The sequence below is a fragment of the Crocodylus porosus genome, unplaced genomic scaffold (assembly GCF_001723895.1).
Source record: "Crocodylus porosus isolate Cpor-Errol unplaced genomic scaffold, CroPor_comp1, whole genome shotgun sequence".
NCBI classification, from domain to species: Eukaryota; Metazoa; Chordata; order Crocodylia; family Crocodylidae; genus Crocodylus; species Crocodylus porosus.
In genome coordinates this window covers 20,215,218-20,235,948 of record NW_017728907.1, presented here as the reverse complement: position 1 = coordinate 20,235,948, position 20,731 = coordinate 20,215,218, and the positions used below count along the sequence as shown (strand labels likewise).

At 42.6% G+C, this 20,731-nt stretch overlaps 1 protein-coding gene across 2 annotated transcripts in view; it reads left to right on the top strand.

Annotated features, from left to right (window-relative positions):
- ACBD6 (acyl-CoA binding domain containing 6) overlaps window positions 1–18,838 on the top strand; it is a 130,019-nt gene extending 111,181 nt beyond the window's left edge. Inside the window, exons 7-9 of one of the 2 annotated variants that reach the window (XR_002100189.1) lie at window positions 11,409–11,439; window positions 13,083–13,213; window positions 17,861–17,948. Coding sequence is in view for 1 of the 2 variants with exons in the window: in XM_019530939.1 (XP_019386484.1) it covers window positions 11,409–11,439; window positions 17,861–18,015 (186 nt within the window). In the remaining variant the exon portion in view is untranslated. Of the gene's footprint in view, window positions 1–11,408; window positions 11,440–13,082; window positions 13,214–17,860 lie in introns of both variants that reach the window. The other variant, XM_019530939.1, reaches the window with a different exon arrangement.
- Window positions 18,839–20,731: the final 1,893 nt, after the last annotated feature.

The following is a 20,731-nucleotide window of genomic DNA, read 5'->3' as shown; positions in this document are numbered from 1 at the left end:
AGCACTATGATGACGAGTTTATTTATCAGGTTGGGAATCTAAGGTTTGGATTAGCATAAACCCTAGAAATCCAGTTCCTCATGCCAGTGGACCCTGGATTCAGGAAGAGGTGATTGAAGGATATTGGGCATGGCATTTTTTCTAGCCTTTGTTGCACCTACTTTTCAGAGCTGCTTTGAAAAAAGTGACCCTTAAAATAAAGCACCTGAATGGGCAGAAATATGCGACTAAAAGAAGAATTATGAAACCACAAGTCCCCAGAATGAAGGTAACCCAGCCCATGGGTTAGTGGGTAAAAAGTTTCAACATCCTCTTCCCTATATTATGCTTCTAACACAAGCAAACTCTGATTGTTTCCTTTTTAATAGCAACTTCTGTTGTAAGGGTCACAACCATTTAAAATACAGTAGTTCAGCAGTCAACAAACTTTTTAAAGTCTGTGGACCAGACTGACCCAGTTCAGGTCAGAGGCAAGCAGGCACTAGGATCCAGCCACCATTGCCACTTTTCCTTGCAGTCAGATGGGGAAGGTGTCCACAGCTAAAACCTCCTATACCACTGAAGCCCCATATCTGTGGCTGGATCTGGCCCATGGCCTTTGTTGACCCTTGCAGTAATTACCTCTCTTTGCAGACCTGGTTAACCTGTGAAGTACTTAGATGCTCCAGCAGTAGGCTTTGTAGAACAACTTTAGAGGTGAATTATATAGATTTATCTCGCATCTTTGAACCTGTAGAGTTCTTAAAGTATTTGATTCATGCACAGTGAAGGAGGTATTGCTGCCTTTGAAAAGGCTGATTGTGGGGATAGAGGTTCAGGCAAGAACTATTTAGAAAACAAGCAACTGGACAGCATAGGGAGAAATGAACAATCTCATCTTGTTTTTCCAGAGGCCAGGTAGCAAAAAGCTTTCACTGATAGCCCCTCTTTTGGCACATATGTGCTGTGTATTAGATTATTTAGTTTGTTTGTGGTCTATACCCCAAAAACATGCTTAGGATGCAAATAGATGCTGATTGGGAGGTTAGTTTTGATGCTGCTAATGTCAGATGCATCACACCAACTCTACCAGAGCACCATGAAACACCCAGATTATTATCATGCCTATTTCAAAGGCCAGCAGTCTTGAGGGCATCTTGTAATCTTTAGCATTATAACTCTTCGCAAACATTGACTCATTAAAAACAGAAGTAAAACAAAGCAGTCAAAAATGGAGTTTGCTTTTTTTAAATCAAAAAATGAATAAATACCAGGAGTTCTGCTTCATATTTCAAGGGATTTTGAAGAATTTTAGATTAAAGAAGACTCCCTTAAGTAAGGAATACAGGCAACCCCTGCTTAACACTCTTAATTGGTTCCTGAAAAAACAAGCATTAAGCAAAACGAGCGTTAAGTTAAACTGGAAGTTTTTGACAATCCAACATGGTGACCGCAAGTGTTTTTAATGACCCAAGATGATGACCGCAAGCATTATAATGAAACTCACTGAATGCTAAATGGAATCAGGAATCAATTTTAAATGAGTCTTACAGCACTAAGCAAAACAGCATTAAACAGGGATTGCCGGTACTATGTTAGAAGGTACGTGCTTAGTAAGGCCTACAGTCAAGGGTCTCACACCAAACTGATGAGGTATAGACTGTTTATTCTTGCCTTAGAGAATTTATGCACTGAAAAGGGATGGCCCGGACAAAAATGGTATAGTTTCTGTATCCAATCAGCGCACTTTAACTTTGAGCTGAAAGGATCCTGTCTAACAATGGAAGAAGATCATTCCATTGGTCTTGAAAGCCCTGTAGTCTCTTCACTGAAATTTACCAGTTACACTGATTGTGTGGCATGGATAAATCTGCAAAGAGGCCTGTTGAAGAATTACTAGAAGATAAAAGAGAAAAGTGTAATTATGGTTCTTTGTGTAGCACGTCTCTGTACACTTACTTATAAATGGATTTAAAAATAATTATATCAAGTTTACTGCTTTAGATTCCATCTAAAGATGGTAAACTTGATACCGTTGTTTTTAGGAGCCTATATTGGCATCTATAATTGATCACTCAACCACTTGACTTGACTGGGTGAAGTTTGGGTTTTGCTCATGCATTTCCAGGCAGTATCTGCTGTATGTAAAATAAGAGCATGGAGATGAATGTTCTGTTGAATTCTGCTGAAAATATGGCCCATGGAGTTCACACGTATTGCCTTAGCCTGTGTTGTCTCATTTTAGTTATTAGTATACACTTGCCTGTAAATTTTGGTACTAGTAATCTCAAACAAGGACATAGAAATATTAGAGACAATTAAAGTAAATTGTTGACAAGCTGGAGTCCTCAGTGGAAATAAATTAAAAATAAAGTAATTTTTAAAAGGACAGAAAAATATTTTCTTTACTATTTTTCACCTGACTCTAGTACTTTTGTGCCATGTGGCTGCAAATATTTATACTTGTAGCTCTGAAGTATCATTGCTCTTTCACTACCATTCTTATTCCTACCCATTTTATACACTTGCCTTCTAGAGATGTAGAGTAAATATTTATCTTCCCACCAGCCAATCCACAGTTGACTCTTTTCCCATGCTCTTGAAATGCTCTTATCACCTCATAGATATTATCTCATGCTATCTCATCCCTTATCTCATCCCTGGCAACATCTAAAATCTGTAAATGGGAACAAGCATGCCTTTCTTAGCTCCCTATTTAACAAACAGAAAAGGGGGAGTGCTTTCTACAGAGATATTGTGATACTCTGACTTGGCAAAGAGTATGTTCATCAAATGGGAAAAGTCAAAATGTATGTTTTGGGCTGTGTATATAACTCCCAGGGTATGTCTACACTGCAGTCACAGGTGTGACATTTTGACATTAGTACATGTAAGCACCTCCTGAGAGCTTTGATCTGTCTGGCTCAGGTACCAATAGCAGTAAACATGTGGTGGAGCAGGCTTTTTCATGGACAGTCACAGTCTCTCCATAGGGCACATATGCCCTACATTGGGGTGTCAAACATATGGCCCATGGAGCCCTGCTGTTTAGCCCATGGTGCTTGCTGCCACTGAGTCTGATCAGACCCACATGGAACAGTGTGGTGTAGGGCTGGTCCTTGGGCTAGATGACCCTTACCTCTCCCCCTGTCCCAGCACAACTGATCTGGCACCCACTCCAGCACACCCTGTACCCACACTGGACTCACCACTTCTGCAGGCATGATGTGCAGCACAGATCCCATATTAGCTGGATCAGGCACCATGTACAGTTTAGATTCCAGATTGGCTAGAGCCGGCACCAAATGCAGCATGGGTCCCAGATTGGCTGGAGCAGGTGCTACATGTGACACAATCCCAGAGCTGCTGAGGTAGGTGCTGCATGCAGCACGCATTCCACCCACTCCAGGATCAACAGCACATGCAGCATGGGTTCCAGACCTACCGGAGCAGCCACCAGATCAGGTATGCTGTAGGAGAGGGAGGGAGGGGATATCTGTGGGCCTAATTTGGCCATCAGATTAGCCTCATGCCACTCATATAGCCCATGGGGTCTGATGTGTTTGACACCCCTGCCCTGCATCTTACCATTACTGAAACCCCAGCTAGGCTTAGGTGGGCCTACATATGCTGCAGTGGTACTTCTCAGTTGCTAGTGTCTGTATGCATGTATTGTCCACCCAGATGTATGAATGCCTCAGCAATTAAAAGCAAGTCCATACCAAACTCCCAATTAAACTTATGCCTCTTTCCCCTTCTCTCTCCAACTTCAGGTTAGTGTTGATCCAACCCAAATTTAGCACCTTAGAGTTGGGTGCAGGTCATTCTGCGGGTGATCCTGTGGATAGCATTCCATTTTTCTGCATCCTGGAAAACTTTTTAATAATTCTGGTCAAATTAAACAAATTGAATTTGTTGAGAGGCTGGTTTTAGATTGTTCATTTCAGGGCAGTTAATCGTGTCTACTCCACTTGGAAATCACCTTCCATGTTTCAGAGGTTACTCAGGGTAGCTGATGCAGATTTCTAAAGAAAGTTATTGTTCTGATATTCCATTAAAACGTGTACTAGGGAAGTGTTAGGATCAGACACTGAAAAATCAGCAAGTGCCCACATTGAGGCAGCCAGTCCTGTTAGTGTTGTACATTTGGCAAGAGCTAAGCCTTCTGTATTTTGCAAAGTGGATACCTGTCACACTGAATCCCTAAGTACCTTAGGATTGCCTGAGTTCACCCAAAAGCTCTTGTCTCTGCCTTTCAGACCACAGGTAGTTTCCATATCTTTGGTATCTGTGCTCAAGTTGCATCTTTTGCAGAAATTCCCACAGATGAACAAGAGTTGGAAATGCTCGTAAAACCCTATCCCCTGCTGTGCAATATTTGTGGAACCATTTACTGGATAAGACGGTCAGCCCATCTGCACTTTAAACATCATCTTCTCTTGTTTTCTTGCTTACATTACAACAGAATCCTGTTATCCAATAAGTTGCTCATCGCTAGTTGGATTTTCTTTGGATGACATCTGTTGCAGAAGCTGGACACAAAAAAAAATTACTAGCGCCTGTGTCTTTGTTTAGCTAATTCTTGTAGATGGCATTTTTAAGAAAGCAGATAGAGCATTCTGACTGCAAGGGAATAATCATAATCTGGCACTAGGGTCTGTAATATATATTTTGTTCAATGGTTAATAATAGGTAATCAATTAATATAACTTCCTTTCGCAATTATCTCCTTTGGTTTAGGGGTTCATTGTGGTGACTGGCAATATGTATTCATCTTTCATACCATACATTTTCAGTAATGTTCTTTTGCAGAAGTTTGTTTGGAAGGAAAGGTGTTAAGTGTGTACAATATGAAATCTTGCAGGACAAGCACTTTGTGTTACTTAATATCTGTAATATTTCTGTGCAGTGACTGATCCAGGCAGCTGTGTCTTGTCCTACAATTAATTCTCCTGTGTTATAGTTTATCTTTATAAGGAGAGTGGATGCTTATTCTCTAGTTTTATATCAGAAATGTACTATCCTCTCCAATTGTTTAAAGGTCTGTACACTATTAGTATTGTGGCTGCTTATATAAAGAACTGGTGATATTTAATTTACTAGAGGTTTGAAGGTAGTAGAAGGGTATTTTTCTTCAAAGGTTTGTGGTTTTGTGTTCAGGAAACACATTCTAAACACAAAAGGTCCTGTACACCTACTATTGCTGCCAGTACTGATGTACTGTTTTGTGGTCTGAATCTGAGGAGGAGCCAACTGCTTCTCTTGAGACATTGATCACCTGTCTTCATTTCCCACTGCTTGGGCCCTTGCAGTCAAGCCTTTACTCTCCTAAAGTAGAAGGGATGAGTGAGAATATTTGATCACATAGTATGTATGGGTAGCTGTTGCCTGTCATGTCAGCAGTTCTTGATCTCTGAGCTATCCTTTGTCTGCTTTGAGAGATACGATAGGATTTGCTTCCTTAAAAAATGGTTCTCAGACCTTGTTTGTCGAAGAATGTGGCAAATTGTAAGATTGTACATCTAGTCTTATTTGTAGTGTATTTCTACAAGGCACTTAAAATGTTTCAGCTGATAGGTAACCATATAGACAGCATGGTTTATTGTTGTTACAATGCATAGTTTTACTAGACTGAAATGTTGTCTCCCTTCAAGTGCATGTAGCCATAGCTCTCAAGCTGCCATGACTAAATGCAACAAGAGGTTGTAAAATGTGTCATGTGGCTTCTCAGTGTTAGACGTGATGTTAAGTAGCACAGGTGGAAGCTTGGAATTGAACATAGTGTTTTTAGTAACTCATGTATGAAGAAGTTGGGGACAGTTTCAAAATCATTGGTTTTCTTATACTTTGGTGCAAGGTTTTTTAATTTATTTCTTCAGTTCTCCTGTTTTTCTCATGTTACTTTATGGGCCATGTCATTGATTAACTTGAGTGCAGTAACTCAATCTGTCTCTCATTTCCCTATCCGTAAAGTGGTGACATTGTTCTCCACAGTGTGGTGTTTTGAAAACTTAGCAAAGATGCAAAGGAGCGCTAAATAATAACTGTTATTATTTTTTTCCCCTTTTGTATGTAACATTACTTTGTTGTATACATCTATGTCTTTCAGATGTTCCCTTTACTCCACTAAAACATTATGTAATGTGGTAGTTAGAAGTTCCCAAAGATATCATAGTGGGGGGGCCTCAACTGAACAGTGGGTGTCTCATGGACCATCCATCACCTCTCCGTTGTGCAGTCACGCGTATCATTTCCTCTCCCTTTTGGGATTGTCTGGGTCATTCCCCCTTCAGTTTGTATTCATGTAATATACTGGTGGCAACAGTTGCTTACAAGGAGAATGAGTATTAGGAAAGCTGTATATTTTTAGCTCTTTTAATGCTCTTTAACAGATAGAAATAATGGGCATCAGTGCCATGTGATCAGGCAGCTTTCCATGGATTAGTTTCAGCATACAACAGTAATGCTAGGCCTTGTTCTTAGTTATGGCTGCATGTGAATTAAATATAGGAAATCCTTTGAGATAAAGTGCAAAGAATGGAATATAAATATCCATGACCCACACCCCTCCCCTGGCTCAGTCATTTTGTAAAATCAACCAACCAAAATTCCTAATCAGTTGAAATGGGGGGAAAATTAACTGGTCTTGTTTCAAGCCAGATAAGCAAAATCTTTCACTTGCACACCCTTTGTTTGGTTACAGATGTTCAAATCTGTACAGGCAGGGGAACTCCCTTCTCGTCAGTGCAGAGGCAGAAAAGGATCTTGGCGTCGTCATTGATGCCAAGATGAACGTGGGCCGGCAGTGTGGGGATGCAGTCAGGAAGGCTAACTGCACCTTGTCAGGCATCCAAGCTGCATCTCAAGCAGGTCCAAGGAGGTGATGTTCCCCCTCTATGCGACACTGGTCAGGCTGCAGCTGGAGTACTGCGTCCAGTTCTGGACGCTGCACTTCAAGAGGGATGTGCACAACATGGAGAGGGTCCAGAGGAGGGCCACTCGCATGACCAGGAGGCAGCACAGCAGGCCCTATGAGGAGAGGCTAAGGGACCTGAACCTCCACAAGAGAAGACTAAGTGGGGATCTAGTGGCCATTTACAAACTAATCCGAGGGGACCAGCAGGCATTGGGGGAGTCCCTGTTCCCCCGAGCACTGCCAGGAGTGACTAGAAATAACAGTCACAAGCTGGCAGAGGGTAGATTCAGGCTAGATATCAGGAGGTGCTACTTCACTGTCAGGGCAGCTAGGATCTGGAACCAACTTCCAGGATGAATGGTGCTGGCTCCTACTCTGGAGGTCTTTAAGAGGAGGCTGGATGAACACCTTGCCAGGGTCGTTTGACCCTAGTACTCTTTCCTGCCATGGCAGGGGGTCGGACTTGATGATCTGCTCAGGTCCCTTCCATCCCTACCAGCTATGAAACTATGAAATATTTTTGGAAGCCAATCTGGAGTTCCTTAGGTCCCTTTTCTGGAAAATCTGAAAGCAAAAAATATCCCAACGAATTGTAACTGCAGAAGTGTTTAAAGGTTATTAGCAGAGTTCACAGAGAGGATTGCTAAATGGCTGGTGGTTCAAAAGCAGTCTGGGCTATTTTTTTTACCTTTATCCAGGGCCAGAAATATGGATGTATTGGGGCTCTTCTACCTCAAGAGAGCACTTGAAGAAACTGTAGCTTACTAGGTACAGTTACTATTAGAGACCCAGGAAGTATGATAGATAAAAACTTTTGGATTGAGCCTAAACCAGGGGTGTTTAACCTCTAGCCCATGGGCCAGATGCAGCCTGCAGAGGATTTGGAGATTTGGTGGCAGGGGAGCAGTGGCTGTTAATACTGCCACTTCCATGCTGCCAGATTCCTAAGCGCTGTATGGCTGGATTGGGGCCAGGCTGTGCCTTCTCATCCCATACAGCCAAATCAGGGATGGGCCACACCCCCTTTCCTCCACATGGCTGGGTCAGGGTTGGGCTGCACCCCCTTTGACTCACAGGGCCAGGCTATGCTGCCTTTCCCTGCACAGCTGGATCAGGACCAAGTCATGCCCTTTCTCCTGCAGAGCTGAGCCAATTCCCCTTTCCCCATGCAGCTGGATTGGGGCTGGCCTTCCCTCCAACACTCTCCGCATGGTATAATGGCCCCCCCGCCGCGTGCTGGCTTGGGACCAGTGGCCAAATCCATCTCACAGACAAACTGGATATTGCCCATTTGGCTTGCTGGGCAAAAATGTTGAGCACCACTTCTCTAAACCAAACTCACTGCTCCTATTTCTTTGGGAGGTCATTGTTGACCCTGTGCAGGGTCCAGAGGAATCTGGAGAGAATTGGAGCTGCTGTTTCCTTGGACATTGTGTTGGGTGTATAAATGGAGAGAGCACGTTCTAGCACTGACATCACAGCAGGGCAAGCAGCACAGTTTACATTTGTATTATTACACTGATTATCTAATGACTTTTTTTGTGTTTGCACATAACAGAAGATTGAGATGTGGCCCCACTACTGGAAAAATGTTTAAATTTCTGTATGAAGACATGCTAGTGTCTTCTTTAAGAATGCTTCTGTACCTCGTGTTTCATTGTAAAGCAATGAGAGTTTCAGGATAACTGTAAGAATTATGTGGCAGTTATGTCATGTAATTTCCACAACTGGAGCTGTGGTGCTTATGTGCATGCCATGTTTCTAATTAGGTTTCAGGTGGGAACATCTTAAATTGAAGCATCAGGATCACTGTATCATTCTTGAGTCGAGCACTATGCCTCTCTAATGCACAGCAGCTGGACACATAAGTATTGTATTAGCCATGGTGCTCCAAATCAAAAAAGATATTGGGAGCAGCAGCCCCATCAGACAATTTCAGGGCCATTAGTGAACAGCTCCAACTTGAGCTTTTTGGTTTAGCTCAATTTAAAATTTGTCATGGGATAAGCAGAAATAAGAAGTATAACATCTAAACAATCTAGCCTTGGACTAGCTTCCATCTAGCATTCGGGTGACGGGAAACATGAGAGTGCAGACAGTAACGTAACTTGTTTCTAATTCTTATGAAATGAAAAGCCTGTCTTATCCTGGGACTTAAACTCAGTTCTGACAATATTAAATATCAGAAATGTGTGTCTTTAGCATATAGATTTTTGTATGAAGCTCATGAATTAATTTTTGATTATGTGAGTACTTGGAGCAACATTATATAAATCTTTGGAACAAGAACAAAAATATATATAGAATTTCTGTAAGAATGGGTCGTATACTGCAGTTTTGAGGCTAAGATTATTTATACCTGCCCTTCTAGGATGCTTATTATGAATTTTCAGTTCTCTTCTTTTTCGTTCTATTACAATTTAAAAAGGAAAAACGCAGGATGGAATCCACATCCCCTCCTCCAACACACATGCAATCTGCATATTTTAAATTCTGCCTTTCCAATAATTCATGTTTACTGTACCGGCCTCTCCATCACCAGCCATTTTCAGTCTCTTGCTGAAGTCAGTGCTGTCTTTGTAGCTGTAGTTTTAAAGGCAAGCATGTGCTTGGGAACTATGCTGTGGCTCTGGATCTGATCTGATGTCTTATTTGTGTTGAATTATAAATTATTGCTGTTCTTGATTCCCTCTTGTTTGGTTTGTGGTATCTGCTTAGATAGCAATTTACAAATCCTAGCCAGAAATTTTCACTCACTCAGGAAAAGGAAGGCCCTATTCCATGGCGGAGCTTCAGCAATATTGTTTCTGGTACATAAATGTTAGGTGCCTAGAATCTTTTAAAATGCTGTAGTTCCTAGTCAGTTGTATTGAAAAAGGTTAAACACTGAACAGTGTATGTTCTGTTAACCAAAGCTTGGAAACAACAAATCTTCAGGCATGTTTTCTTCCTGTTTTGCAACTCTCTTCCCCACCCCCCTTTTGTTTCAGGGGTCATGGCAGTCTGTAGAACTTAGTTTAATCCCAAAGAAGATGATAATTCAAAATTGACCAAATTAATATTAAATCAGCTGATTGATGAAGGCAGGAGGGAGTTCCATAAAGCCAAAATCTGCCACTGCAATGTAAAGCAAAGCAAAGGAGCCGCTAGTTCTTCCTTCTATCATTTAGTGCGATTTTGCCACAAATAATCTGCCACTCAGGATCCAGCACCTTGTCGTGTTTGTTGCTGCTCTTTCTAGCAGGAGTAACACATCACCTCCCGTTGGCAAGTACTTGCTTCTGATAGCAGCGTTTGTGCTTGTCAGATTAGAGTACCATATGTTCCTCCCAACCTGCTGGCTGGGTTCCTTTGGAGTGTGCTGCCTGGGTTGGTGTAATAAATCAATATGCTTCCTACTGCTTCAGATGCACTAAAGAGGGATCCTACCTTCCTTCCTTGCTCAAAGCAAAGAGACTGCTTATACCTTTCCCCCTTCCTCTTACACAGTCCAATACAGGGTGGGACTGAACCCATAGAATGTGACTGAAATAGAGTACAGGTTTGCTTACGGGGGTAAAATCACACATTAACTCCTTAAAGTACTGCAATAGAATTTATTTTTATTACTTATACCACAGATATCTCAGAGTACTTCATATAAGAGCAATCAGGACCTTGACATGCCTGTCATATTTGTGTCTTTCCCTTCATGCTTATACTGCAGCGGCATTAGCAGGTTTGCAAAATTACCTTGTAGAAATTAGCTCAAGATGCAAAGGTTTCAATCTAAAGCTAAACTTACAAAATTGCAGGGTGCTCAGACATAGGATTTATTTAGAAAAACAAAGTGTGATCCTTCCCAACATGTTCCTGCATGTCTGGGGCATTGGTTTTTTTTTATTCCACAGTTTTCAGAAGCGTGTGAATCACAGGAATAGGTCCTACTTCATTTTGGTTATTTTAAAAGTGTTACCTTTCATTATGATCAATTCTGAGGCTACAAGAGCTACACACATGTAGTAGTTGATATTAGAGCCTGTTTTACTGGGAGAAGAAATATTATTTTGAATGCTGAGGCTACCCTTAGTAATTCTGAAGCATTGTCTGGGAGTTCTGCCTCTCCTGAAGTAGCTACTGAAGGTCTTGTCTGGAGAGCACCTCTTGCAATACACCCCACCACATTCCAGTGTCATGTTGCTGTGGCAGACCTGGCCAGGGACCCAGTGTGTGGCTGTAGGACTCGAATCATTGATTTGATGTGCTTGGGAATGGTTATGCTGTGAACTCAGTTGTACTGATACTGTGATGTAATGCAGGCATTCTTAGGATGTATTGATGTACGTTCACTGCTTCCTGAGCCTATAACAGATACATTCAGGAAAATCTGACTACTGTTTAGCATACTATTTTGTGCTGTTTATCTAGTTATTTAGTAAACTGTTCTGAGTCAAGTTGTTTATTTAAAACTAGAATTTACTTTTGTCCTTAAAACCTGTATGCCACTCTAAAACTGGATGTGCTTGTTTTTCAGGATAATGAAGGCCAGACGGCACTGCATTATGGTAAGTCGGGTTTGAGTTTGTTCCATACTGACTATATGAATTTGCAGACTGAATAAATAGACTGACAGAAAAACAATGTCAGTAGAAGCATGGAGCTGTCCAGGAGCTGGAGCTGTGTTAGCAAGGCCAGCTAACTCCCAAGAGTCCAGTGGGAAAGCAGTGTGCAGAGGTTACAGCAAGTGACCTTGGGAATCTCCCATGCTAACATGTAGGTTATGGGCTGACCACACCCCTGAGATATGATGAAGAATGCCCCATCATCCCTAACCTTTACTATCCTCTCACACCTATCTGGACTTTGCCAAAACAGTCTCTCTTCAAATGGGCTGTTCTGGCTACTAGTGTCCAGAGTATCATAGTTTCATAGATGTTAGTGGCTGGAAGGGACCTTATCCCTTTTTCCTTACTTCTAGTCTGAAGCAATCTTCAATCAGTTTGTGCCCATTGTTTCTTGTCCTCCTCCCCCGGAGGGCCTTGGTTGTCAACTTTCATGTGCTTACTGACTTTTCTTTATTTTCTGAACTTTTCCCTTTAGATAATAATTCCCTTTCTGTATAAAGCAGTTTGCAGTACTGCTTTGTGTACAGGATACTATACACGGGAATGTCCTTGCTTACCAGAATTGTTGATGTTCAACCTGTTAGAAGTAATGCGTGGGGGGAACTGTATCATAGGCCAGGAATAGACATTGCATTATTTGTCCCTGGATAAGTCAGGCCTCTGTTTATCCAGGATTGGCATGTACACACATTACCCTTCTAATCAGGATTTAGTGAGTGACTGAATGAAATGCTGCTTTTCTCCCATTAATGATGCAGTCCTGGGATAACTGTACAGATACATACTGCAATATCCTAGGATAAGCTATTACTACGTCTCATCTGGGAAACTTTTTTAGGATTTATCCCAGGACAGTTTTTGCCAACTGACATGTCCTGTGCTTTAACCATACAAAATACATGTCTAGCTTACAGCAGCAGCAGCAACTGAACAGATTCTTCACTTGGCCAAACAAGCAGTTTCTTACATCTGTTGAAATTATAGAATTGTCTCTCCTACAGCTAAACTAATTAACTTGACTTGAGTTATGAAAACTGAAGGTTTTAAAGTAAATCTTCTGCAGTAATCTTTTTAACTGAAGATTGTTATATGTACAAGAGAAAAATCAAAGTGACTAAAATTATAGAAACAGCTGTTGCACAAGGGAAATGCAACAAAGATTGACAAATATACTAGAATGTTTCCCTAAGTTAAGTAATTTCCCATTATTTTATACTGGTCAATCTTGTCACATTTGTACCTCTTCTCTCCATCTCATGCTGCAATAACATTAGCAGGTTGGCAAAATTACTTTGTGGAGATCAGCCCATGATGCAGTGTTTGCCTCTGGATTTAAACATATGTAATTTCCGGGCATCTGGACCTCTGGTTTATTTAGTAAAACAACATGCGACTTTTCTCAGCATGTTTCTCATGTTGGGGTCATTGTTCCTTTTATTTCAGACATTCAGTCATTCTGACTGAAATATCTCATTGTTTGCTGCAGGAGACGGTGGTGCTTATGATGTCAAAATAATGCCTTTCAACACCACATTGTGTTTTGTCTTTGTTCTCGTTCAAATGTTTCCATTTTCCTTACCGAGGGCAAAATTCTCCCACCATGGTTGGAGTCACTTCCATGTAGTTTTTCTTCTGAAGGGGAGGATCCTCATGCTACCCCATGTACCCAGCTAAGGTGCCTGAACTAATCACAGGTTTTTTGCCCAGTTGAATGGTAATTATTTTTTTAGTATGATTGAACTATCCAGTGATAGTCTGTCTGAAGCAGTAAATGAAAATTGTATTACATGTATGCAGACTATTTGTTCTCAGACTTTCGGTCACAATGGCTGGGGATTGAATTAAAGGGTCAACCTGAAATCTGGTTGTTTGCAAAAGAAAAACAAAACTAACGTGGTTTCAGTTTGTTCATGTCCCTGCATCAGTCTGCCAGTTTTGTTCATTTATAATCACAGTTTTCCTCTTGCTTTCGGAAACGCCCACCCACACACAAAGGGAGATGCTGTCAGAGAAACAGTGAAAATGACTGTGCACAAAATGCCCTCAGAGGTGCATCATAATTGGAAAAAAAGGCAGGGAGATTTTTCTTTCCTCTTTGTTCAAGTTACAGTAACAATGGTGGGTAAATGAATTTCAGCTGGCTGTGTGACTGAGGTGCTGGTGTCCCTTTGAGTAAAAGCCACTCTACGTGCAACTTGAGAGTCATATTTTAACTTGTAACGCTGAAAGAAAAAGTACTTTCAAGTGTGACACACATTTTACCTTTGGCCACTTTATTGACTCGGTCTCACCTCTTCCCCCTCCATTTGGGGATTCTCTCATCCTTTCTGCCATAACTGATCGGTAGGAATGCTGCCTGGGATCCCTGCCACGTAGGTCCACTCCAGCTCTAAATGTCATCCCCTCAGCAGCGTCACAGTCTACACATCTCTGAACCCAGCCTATGAAATGTTTTTCTCTTCATTTCCCTCTCCCATTCCCTAGCACTTCTAATAAGCTGAGGCTTTAAAATACCTGGCTAATTTAATAAATTAATTTGACTTGAATCCTTGATCAATTAAAATTAATCAGACCTAGAATTTACTAATAAACTTCACTACCATTATGATTCTTCTTAGTGGTCCAGCATGGGGCTGGTAATTGCAGCAGAGATGTACAGGAATGCAAGTAAAACTGTCTCCTCCTGGCTTTGAGAGCAGGATCTCTTTTCCATGGCCTTCCTTTTTCTTGCAGCCTTACCAAAATGGTTAAATCCCACAACGTGAGGACAGTAAGGCAGGAGCTGCTTTTTGGACTTATCCGTCCACTTTTATGAGTGAGTTTGGTCTGACAGCTGTCCTTGTAGTGACAGCTCTCCTGATTACGGCAGGTGTCAAACTACCCCCTTAGATGGGTTATAAATCCTGGCTTGTTCCAATTGGCTCTGACCCTGGGTTTAATCGGAGGTTAAGTGGAGGCCAGCACTCCAGTCTGTCCTTCCTAAACAGGCTGCATTTATGAGAACCAAAAGCACCCACCTGCCTCCATCCCACTGTCTTCTGGATATTGGTGCTTGTGGCTAAATGTGATGCTTATTTGCAGAGTTGATCAGTATGAGCATGATCTCCCTCATAAATGGTCTGTTAGTCCTCTGCTCCCCCTCACCAAACTCCCCTTCATCCATCCATCTACTCACCTACCCGCCGGGAATACTAAAATCATTGCCTCTGCGTCTCCCAGAGGAAATCAAGGCTTCTCCTAGCCATTGCAAGCACGTGACTTCAGAGTGGGCAGGCTCTGTATCCTCATGGGCGCTCTGTCATCCTTGTAAAGCACCATCTGTTCTGTACTCGGTGCTGTGGGAGGGGATGCTGTAGTGAAAATAAATAAAAAAAATGAAATTCATCATCAAAACCCAGAGGATTAATGGAGTCGGAAGGCGAACTGTGCTGAATGAAAATTCATCTTCACCTGTGCCAGTGTCAGGGCTGCCTCTCTGGCACTTGACAAATAGAGGTTCCCAGGGTGCCATAAATTCAGCAGCTGTTCTAATCTCCAGGGACTTGTTTGTGCTTTTCAGAGATGGGTTGATGACCATTTGTATTTCCCAGCACAGCAACAGCACAAACGCATCCCCTTATTTAGAGCTGTTCCTGAGTGGTGCTGGATACCAGCTGAGCAGTGAGGGATCTCAGGCACTTGGTTGGTGCCGAACACCTCCAGTGATCAAGCCCATAGTCAATGCCAAAGTCCATCTTAGTCCTTTCCAGTGTGTGTTTGTGACAACAAGAGTGAACAAAGATCTGTTATTTCTTTGGAGAGGCAGGATCTGAGGTGGCTTAGGTTTTGTACAAGCTGCTCAGGATTGCCTGGGAAGCCATGAGGTTGACTGCCTTTGTGGCTAACTCTGGTTTTTGGAAATTGCTTTCTTTAAAGGCTTCTGGCAGCCCTGTCGGGCATTGCTATCTCTGTACTGCTTCATTCTCTCTCTCTCTCTCTCTCTCTCCCCGCCACCCCCCGAAGTTGTCTCCAGCCTGCTGCTTGCTTTGTCATCAGTCCCATCAGTCTTTCTCTCTCCTTTTTTTTAAAATAGATGCTCCAATCACACTTAAATTTATTTTAATTAAACTTTGCTGCTTGTCCGTTTGGGTCAGTAGAAAACTGCAGTGTAATGTAAAAGGTACTCTAATTACGGCATTTAATGGCAAAGAAGTGTAAGTCTCTAAAGTAGTTAAAGTGCCTGAAATATAATTAACACCAATAATTAACAGTCGGGCAGGAAGCTGCCATCTTGACTCTCAGGAGGCAGATCAGGACTGAGACATTTCAGGATGTGCTAGAAGTCTGTGTTACCAGGATGCTTTAAGTTAAAATCGAGGTGGCAGAGCTTCAGCCCTTTTACCATTTTTAAATTAAGCTTTTTTTTAACAGCCCTCATGCTAAATTAGGTGTGGATAAGTAGCTGGAACTTGGCAAGGAGTTAGTGATGTCTGGATTATGTTTGGCTTGGATTTGGCAAAACGATGAGAATTTGAAAATGGTAGCTGGGCATGCATGGTAATATTTAAATAGTCATTGTGCTCCCTGGTGATCTTTGCACGCTAAGTGTAAGGGCACCAAGCTGCTGGCATGCATACTTGGGCTCACATGCCATTCTGGCATCGCAATGTCTATTGAATGGGAAATTCACAGACAAAGGCAAGGTAGTCAGCAAGTAGCAAAGAGTCCCTAAAATAGACCTGACTCCAGAGAAGCATTAATTGGTTATGATGTATGCAAAAGGAAGCAGGGAACTACACAAACCATGCCCAGTTCCATGTGCAAAAGCAGGCACTCACCAAGGCAAGATACCCCTGCGTCGAGCACAGCTTGACTCTGATCTTCAGCTCTGCTGGGCTGGAGCAGGGAGGGTGAATTGAGGAGCGCAGGTAGCAGGGATGTGCTTTGCAGTCTCCAGAGGGGGGCAGCTGGACCTGCATTGGCCTCTAGTCTAATCTTAAATGAGCTAAATGCTACTTTCAATTACTGCAGTTTATAACCATCCCTCAAGGGCCATTATGTTGGCTGGGGATTAGAGGGGAGAGGATGTTTTGTCCATGCCAGCTTTTACCTGGCCAGGTCCCCATGCTGAATGGAAAGGAAGGGGTGGCATAGAGCCAGCACAACTTGGCACCAGCTGAGGATTGATCCAGTCTTTTGGGGCAGCCTGTAAACCGTTTTCTGGTAAGGGAGCAGCAAAAGGGGCCTTCTTGGAGTCTTACTCAAGCTCAGAGTACAGGTCATGGGTATGAAGCTGGTTAATAAACACATCAGTGTTAAAGGATTTTTCTACCATTTGTGTTTGTTTAAAAAAAAAGCAAGGCAGCTCCAGAAAGTGTCAGTACATTGAGATTATATTACTAATGAAGGTTGCACAGAAACAGCCAGAAACCAAGACAGTTAAGTGACAAGTACTGGATCGCTTGATACCAGCCTCCATCACTCACTTGTACATACCTGAAAACTGAACTTTTGTGGCTTCTTTCCCACACTGCCCCTTACACTGGTGAGGACTTCCCTGTAAGCACCTGGACAACTACATTTGCCCTCTCCAGTGCTCTTCAAAACACTTGCCTTTTCTGGAGCACCTACAAAAATACTGGATGATGGCTAAGCTGCTGAGATCCATTGCCCAGCATGGTGTCCAGGTTCCCCATGTCCCCAGGCCATCTATAAGCATCTTCTACGTCCTGTTTTATGCTTAGATTGCTAGCTTTTATGGACAAGGATTGGTTTTCTGCTTTGTGTTTATACGATACTGAGCACTGAGGTGCCCTGGTTCATGCCCAGGCCATACTGGTGCAGCAGTAATGCAAATAAGACCAAATAGGTTATGACTTTCAAAATCTTATTTCCTTTCATTCCTCCTTCTTCCAGCTGACCAAATTTACCTGCCTTCCCTGGACCCCTGAATGCAGTACTTCTACATTGGCGTCTATACCTGAGGGCTCATGTTTGCTGCTAGATCCCACTGCTGCTGGCCTCAGCCAGTTAGCTGTGCTGTTCCAAAGTACAGGTCAAAGGTTCAGGACAACAGGAATCTTCAAGGCTGTATTTTCCCTTTACTTAGCAGTGTTCACTCTAAATCCAAGTAACATTTTAGTGCTGAATACTACCCCCAACAAGGTTTGCTCTGTGCTGCCAGAAGCTGAAGTGACAGATCCTAGCACCAGTAAATGTCCATCAAGTGTAAGGATAGGATGCCTAGCACCATTGTGGAGCATTGTGAAATCTCCCTTGAGGTGGCCACTTTTTTTATCTTCCAGTTTGTAAATGCCGGTCCCTGCTGAATTACAATTCCCATTTGTTGGTAACCCCATACTAACTCTGCCTTCTCCTCCAGCCTCTGCCTGCGAGTTCATTGACATTGTGGAGCTGCTGCTGATGTCTGGAGCAGACCCCACTCTCCAGGACCAAGATGGTTGCCTGCCAGAGGAAGTGACAGACTGTAAAGCGATCACATGCATGCTGCAGCAGCACACAATTGGCAAAACCTAGCCAAAAGACTGGGTGACTGCGGACAGCATCAGCTCAGTGCTCTGAGAATGGACAAACTCTGCAATACCCCCCACTGTCCTCCACGATCCTCTTCAATATGCATTGTTTATTTTTGAGAAAGGCACATTATAGTCAGGTGGTTGGGGTCTGGCAAGTCTGGCTTACATCTTTGGACTGGCGATGGTATTGGATATGTATTGTGCATAAAAGGATTCAGGTTTGCATGCTCTGGAATTTATCGCTGTTCAGGGGGGGAAGGGGACTCTAAACAACATTTTATTGTATTAAACATGGCTGCTCATTTGGAAAATGTATATGATTAGTGACTGTTGAACGGATCAGCTCTGAAGATTCAGGTATGACCAAATGGGACCCATGGGGAGATCAGGTGTGGTGAGGTTTGTTTAGTCCTGTCAGGAAGCCAAGCTGATTTTCCCTGGGCCTGACCAAATGCCATAAATAAAAGCAAGAGCAGAATATGAAAATGGTTTGACTCTTTTGCGGGGGGATGACCAGACTCCTGCAAAGCTGAGGGAATGGAGGCCTTTCACAAACCCTTACCCTGCAAACAAAGCCTGAGCATTCTTCTGATCAGCTCAGGGAAATAAGCGTTTTCTTTTGCTTGGGTCCCTCTGTATCACAGATACAAAGTATCCTAGGGCCTGAGAAATGATGTAAAAGGAGGACAGAGGTCTGTCTACATTGAACGCTCACTCTCCATACCTAGTGTGAAATCTTAAGGAATTGTTTTGCCATTTGTATGACTGTTTCTTATATGTTCTTATAGTTAAACATAGGAGTAAGAATCTTTTCTTCAGTCTCAGTTGTTTTTGTTTCGTTTTTTGTTTTTCCAGCTCCTTATCATGGGAAAGTCTTTAAGGATAACTCTCTGGGGTCAGGTGCCACTGATAGTGATTTGTGACAGCCACCAAGAACCTCTTAGGGACTAAATGGCCCTGGAGGGAGCTGTGAACATCTAGACTGCTGTTAGGAGTGATTACTGTTTGGTTAGTTAATAGTCCAGTGGACAGGATTGTAGAGGTGTGTCAGATGTGCATATAACTGCAGTTTCTTTTTAGCCGGGTTGGAGAGTGCTACTGTGTGTTAACCATGTCCTCATCCAGTGTTAAGGCTCTTTCAAAATACAGGGAACTAGCACTAGTCAGGATAGGATTAAAGCCCACACAGTTCAGACTTATCTGTACAGCAATGCCAAACCGTTTGTTAGTGTCAGAGATTGCTGTGCTCTTAAGTCATTTGATGCAGGAGATTTTAGAAGGTGGATGGAATTGTGCAAATGTAACCGAAGTATAAATCCATTTGACATTGAGTCTAGCCCTTTCTGTTAAGGCCCGACTACAGAAAATGTTATTTTGACTCGCTGAACATAGTAACATGGTGTGGATGTTTGGTTCCCCAGGGACAACTAGCAACAGTTCACCTTGTGCTGCTGCTACTTGTCCCCAGGAAATACCCATGCTCTGGTGCACAGCAAGATACCCTGGGGGCAGCCTTTCCTGGGGGGCACCTGGGACCACAGCAGCAGTGATCCTGCCACGTGGAACCTGGTTGGTAGCCGCAGTGGGGCTCTGGGCGGCCTGGCTCCACTTTTGAGCAGCGCACGCTACCTGTGTGGACACTGCTCCACATTTTTTCTCTGTGGGTTTTTTTGACCCCTGGAAGAACAGAACACACAGTGAATACTCATGCTTATGGTGTGACCTGTACAGACACATGGATGGAACATTATGACTGAAGCTTGTGCCCAGTTGTCTCCAACGGTTTACCTGTTTTCCAACTAAACTGACTTCATTCTTCAGCTGACATCAGATCTGAGGTGGTGACCCAGCATCTACTGAAAGAAAGGGGAATCTTTCCATTGACTTTTGCCAGATTTGTAGCTGCCCTAATTTAACACTTAAAAAAATGTCATTTATAAATAGCATGTTCTTGTACATTTTTAAAGTGTGGTTGAACAAAAAATATTCCTTTTTGTCTCTGTGTTAGTTAATACCCAATTGACCCATTTAAAATACTGAAACAGATGCACTTGTTGATACAAACATATATTTATTGGAGAATGTATAAACCTATTTTGGAAGACAAATAAGATGAAGAAATTGTTTGTGCAGCTCTGTGCTCAGCCTACCTGTGGATACAAATATGAGCTTCCAAAACAATAGCCCAAGTTGGCTTTAGTAACATGGCAATGTGCATGCATGCTATCAGATCAGGAATATCAGTATCTACTATAGCCCAGATGCAGCAATGGCTTGCATAGTCTTGTGGCCTTAAATGTAACTAGTGGTTACTGTACAGAATAAGAATGCCAGCTTGTTGCTTCAGACTCTGGATCTTTTATGAAATCCTGGAAGATGTGAATGGTGCATGTTGCACAGAAGAACAGCAGCAGGAGTTGCACACAATTATTTTCTGATTAACTGAACCCTTTGCATGTAGAAGGTCATGAATCCTGTGCTTGTAAAAGGAAGGGTTGAACTTTCTGCTGGGCTTTATCACCTAACATCAGAAAAGCACTGGAGGCCAGTGTGTTCAGGTGATGTGTGCGATGTGCAGCTGAGTGTTGGCAGGTACCTACTGATGTCCCATCCCATTCAGTGGTATGTTAAAGGAATGCCACTGAAAACACCTTCCACCCCCTATCTCGGGATCTACAGAAGCAAGGACTAAGAAGGCTGCTGTTTAAAATTGATAA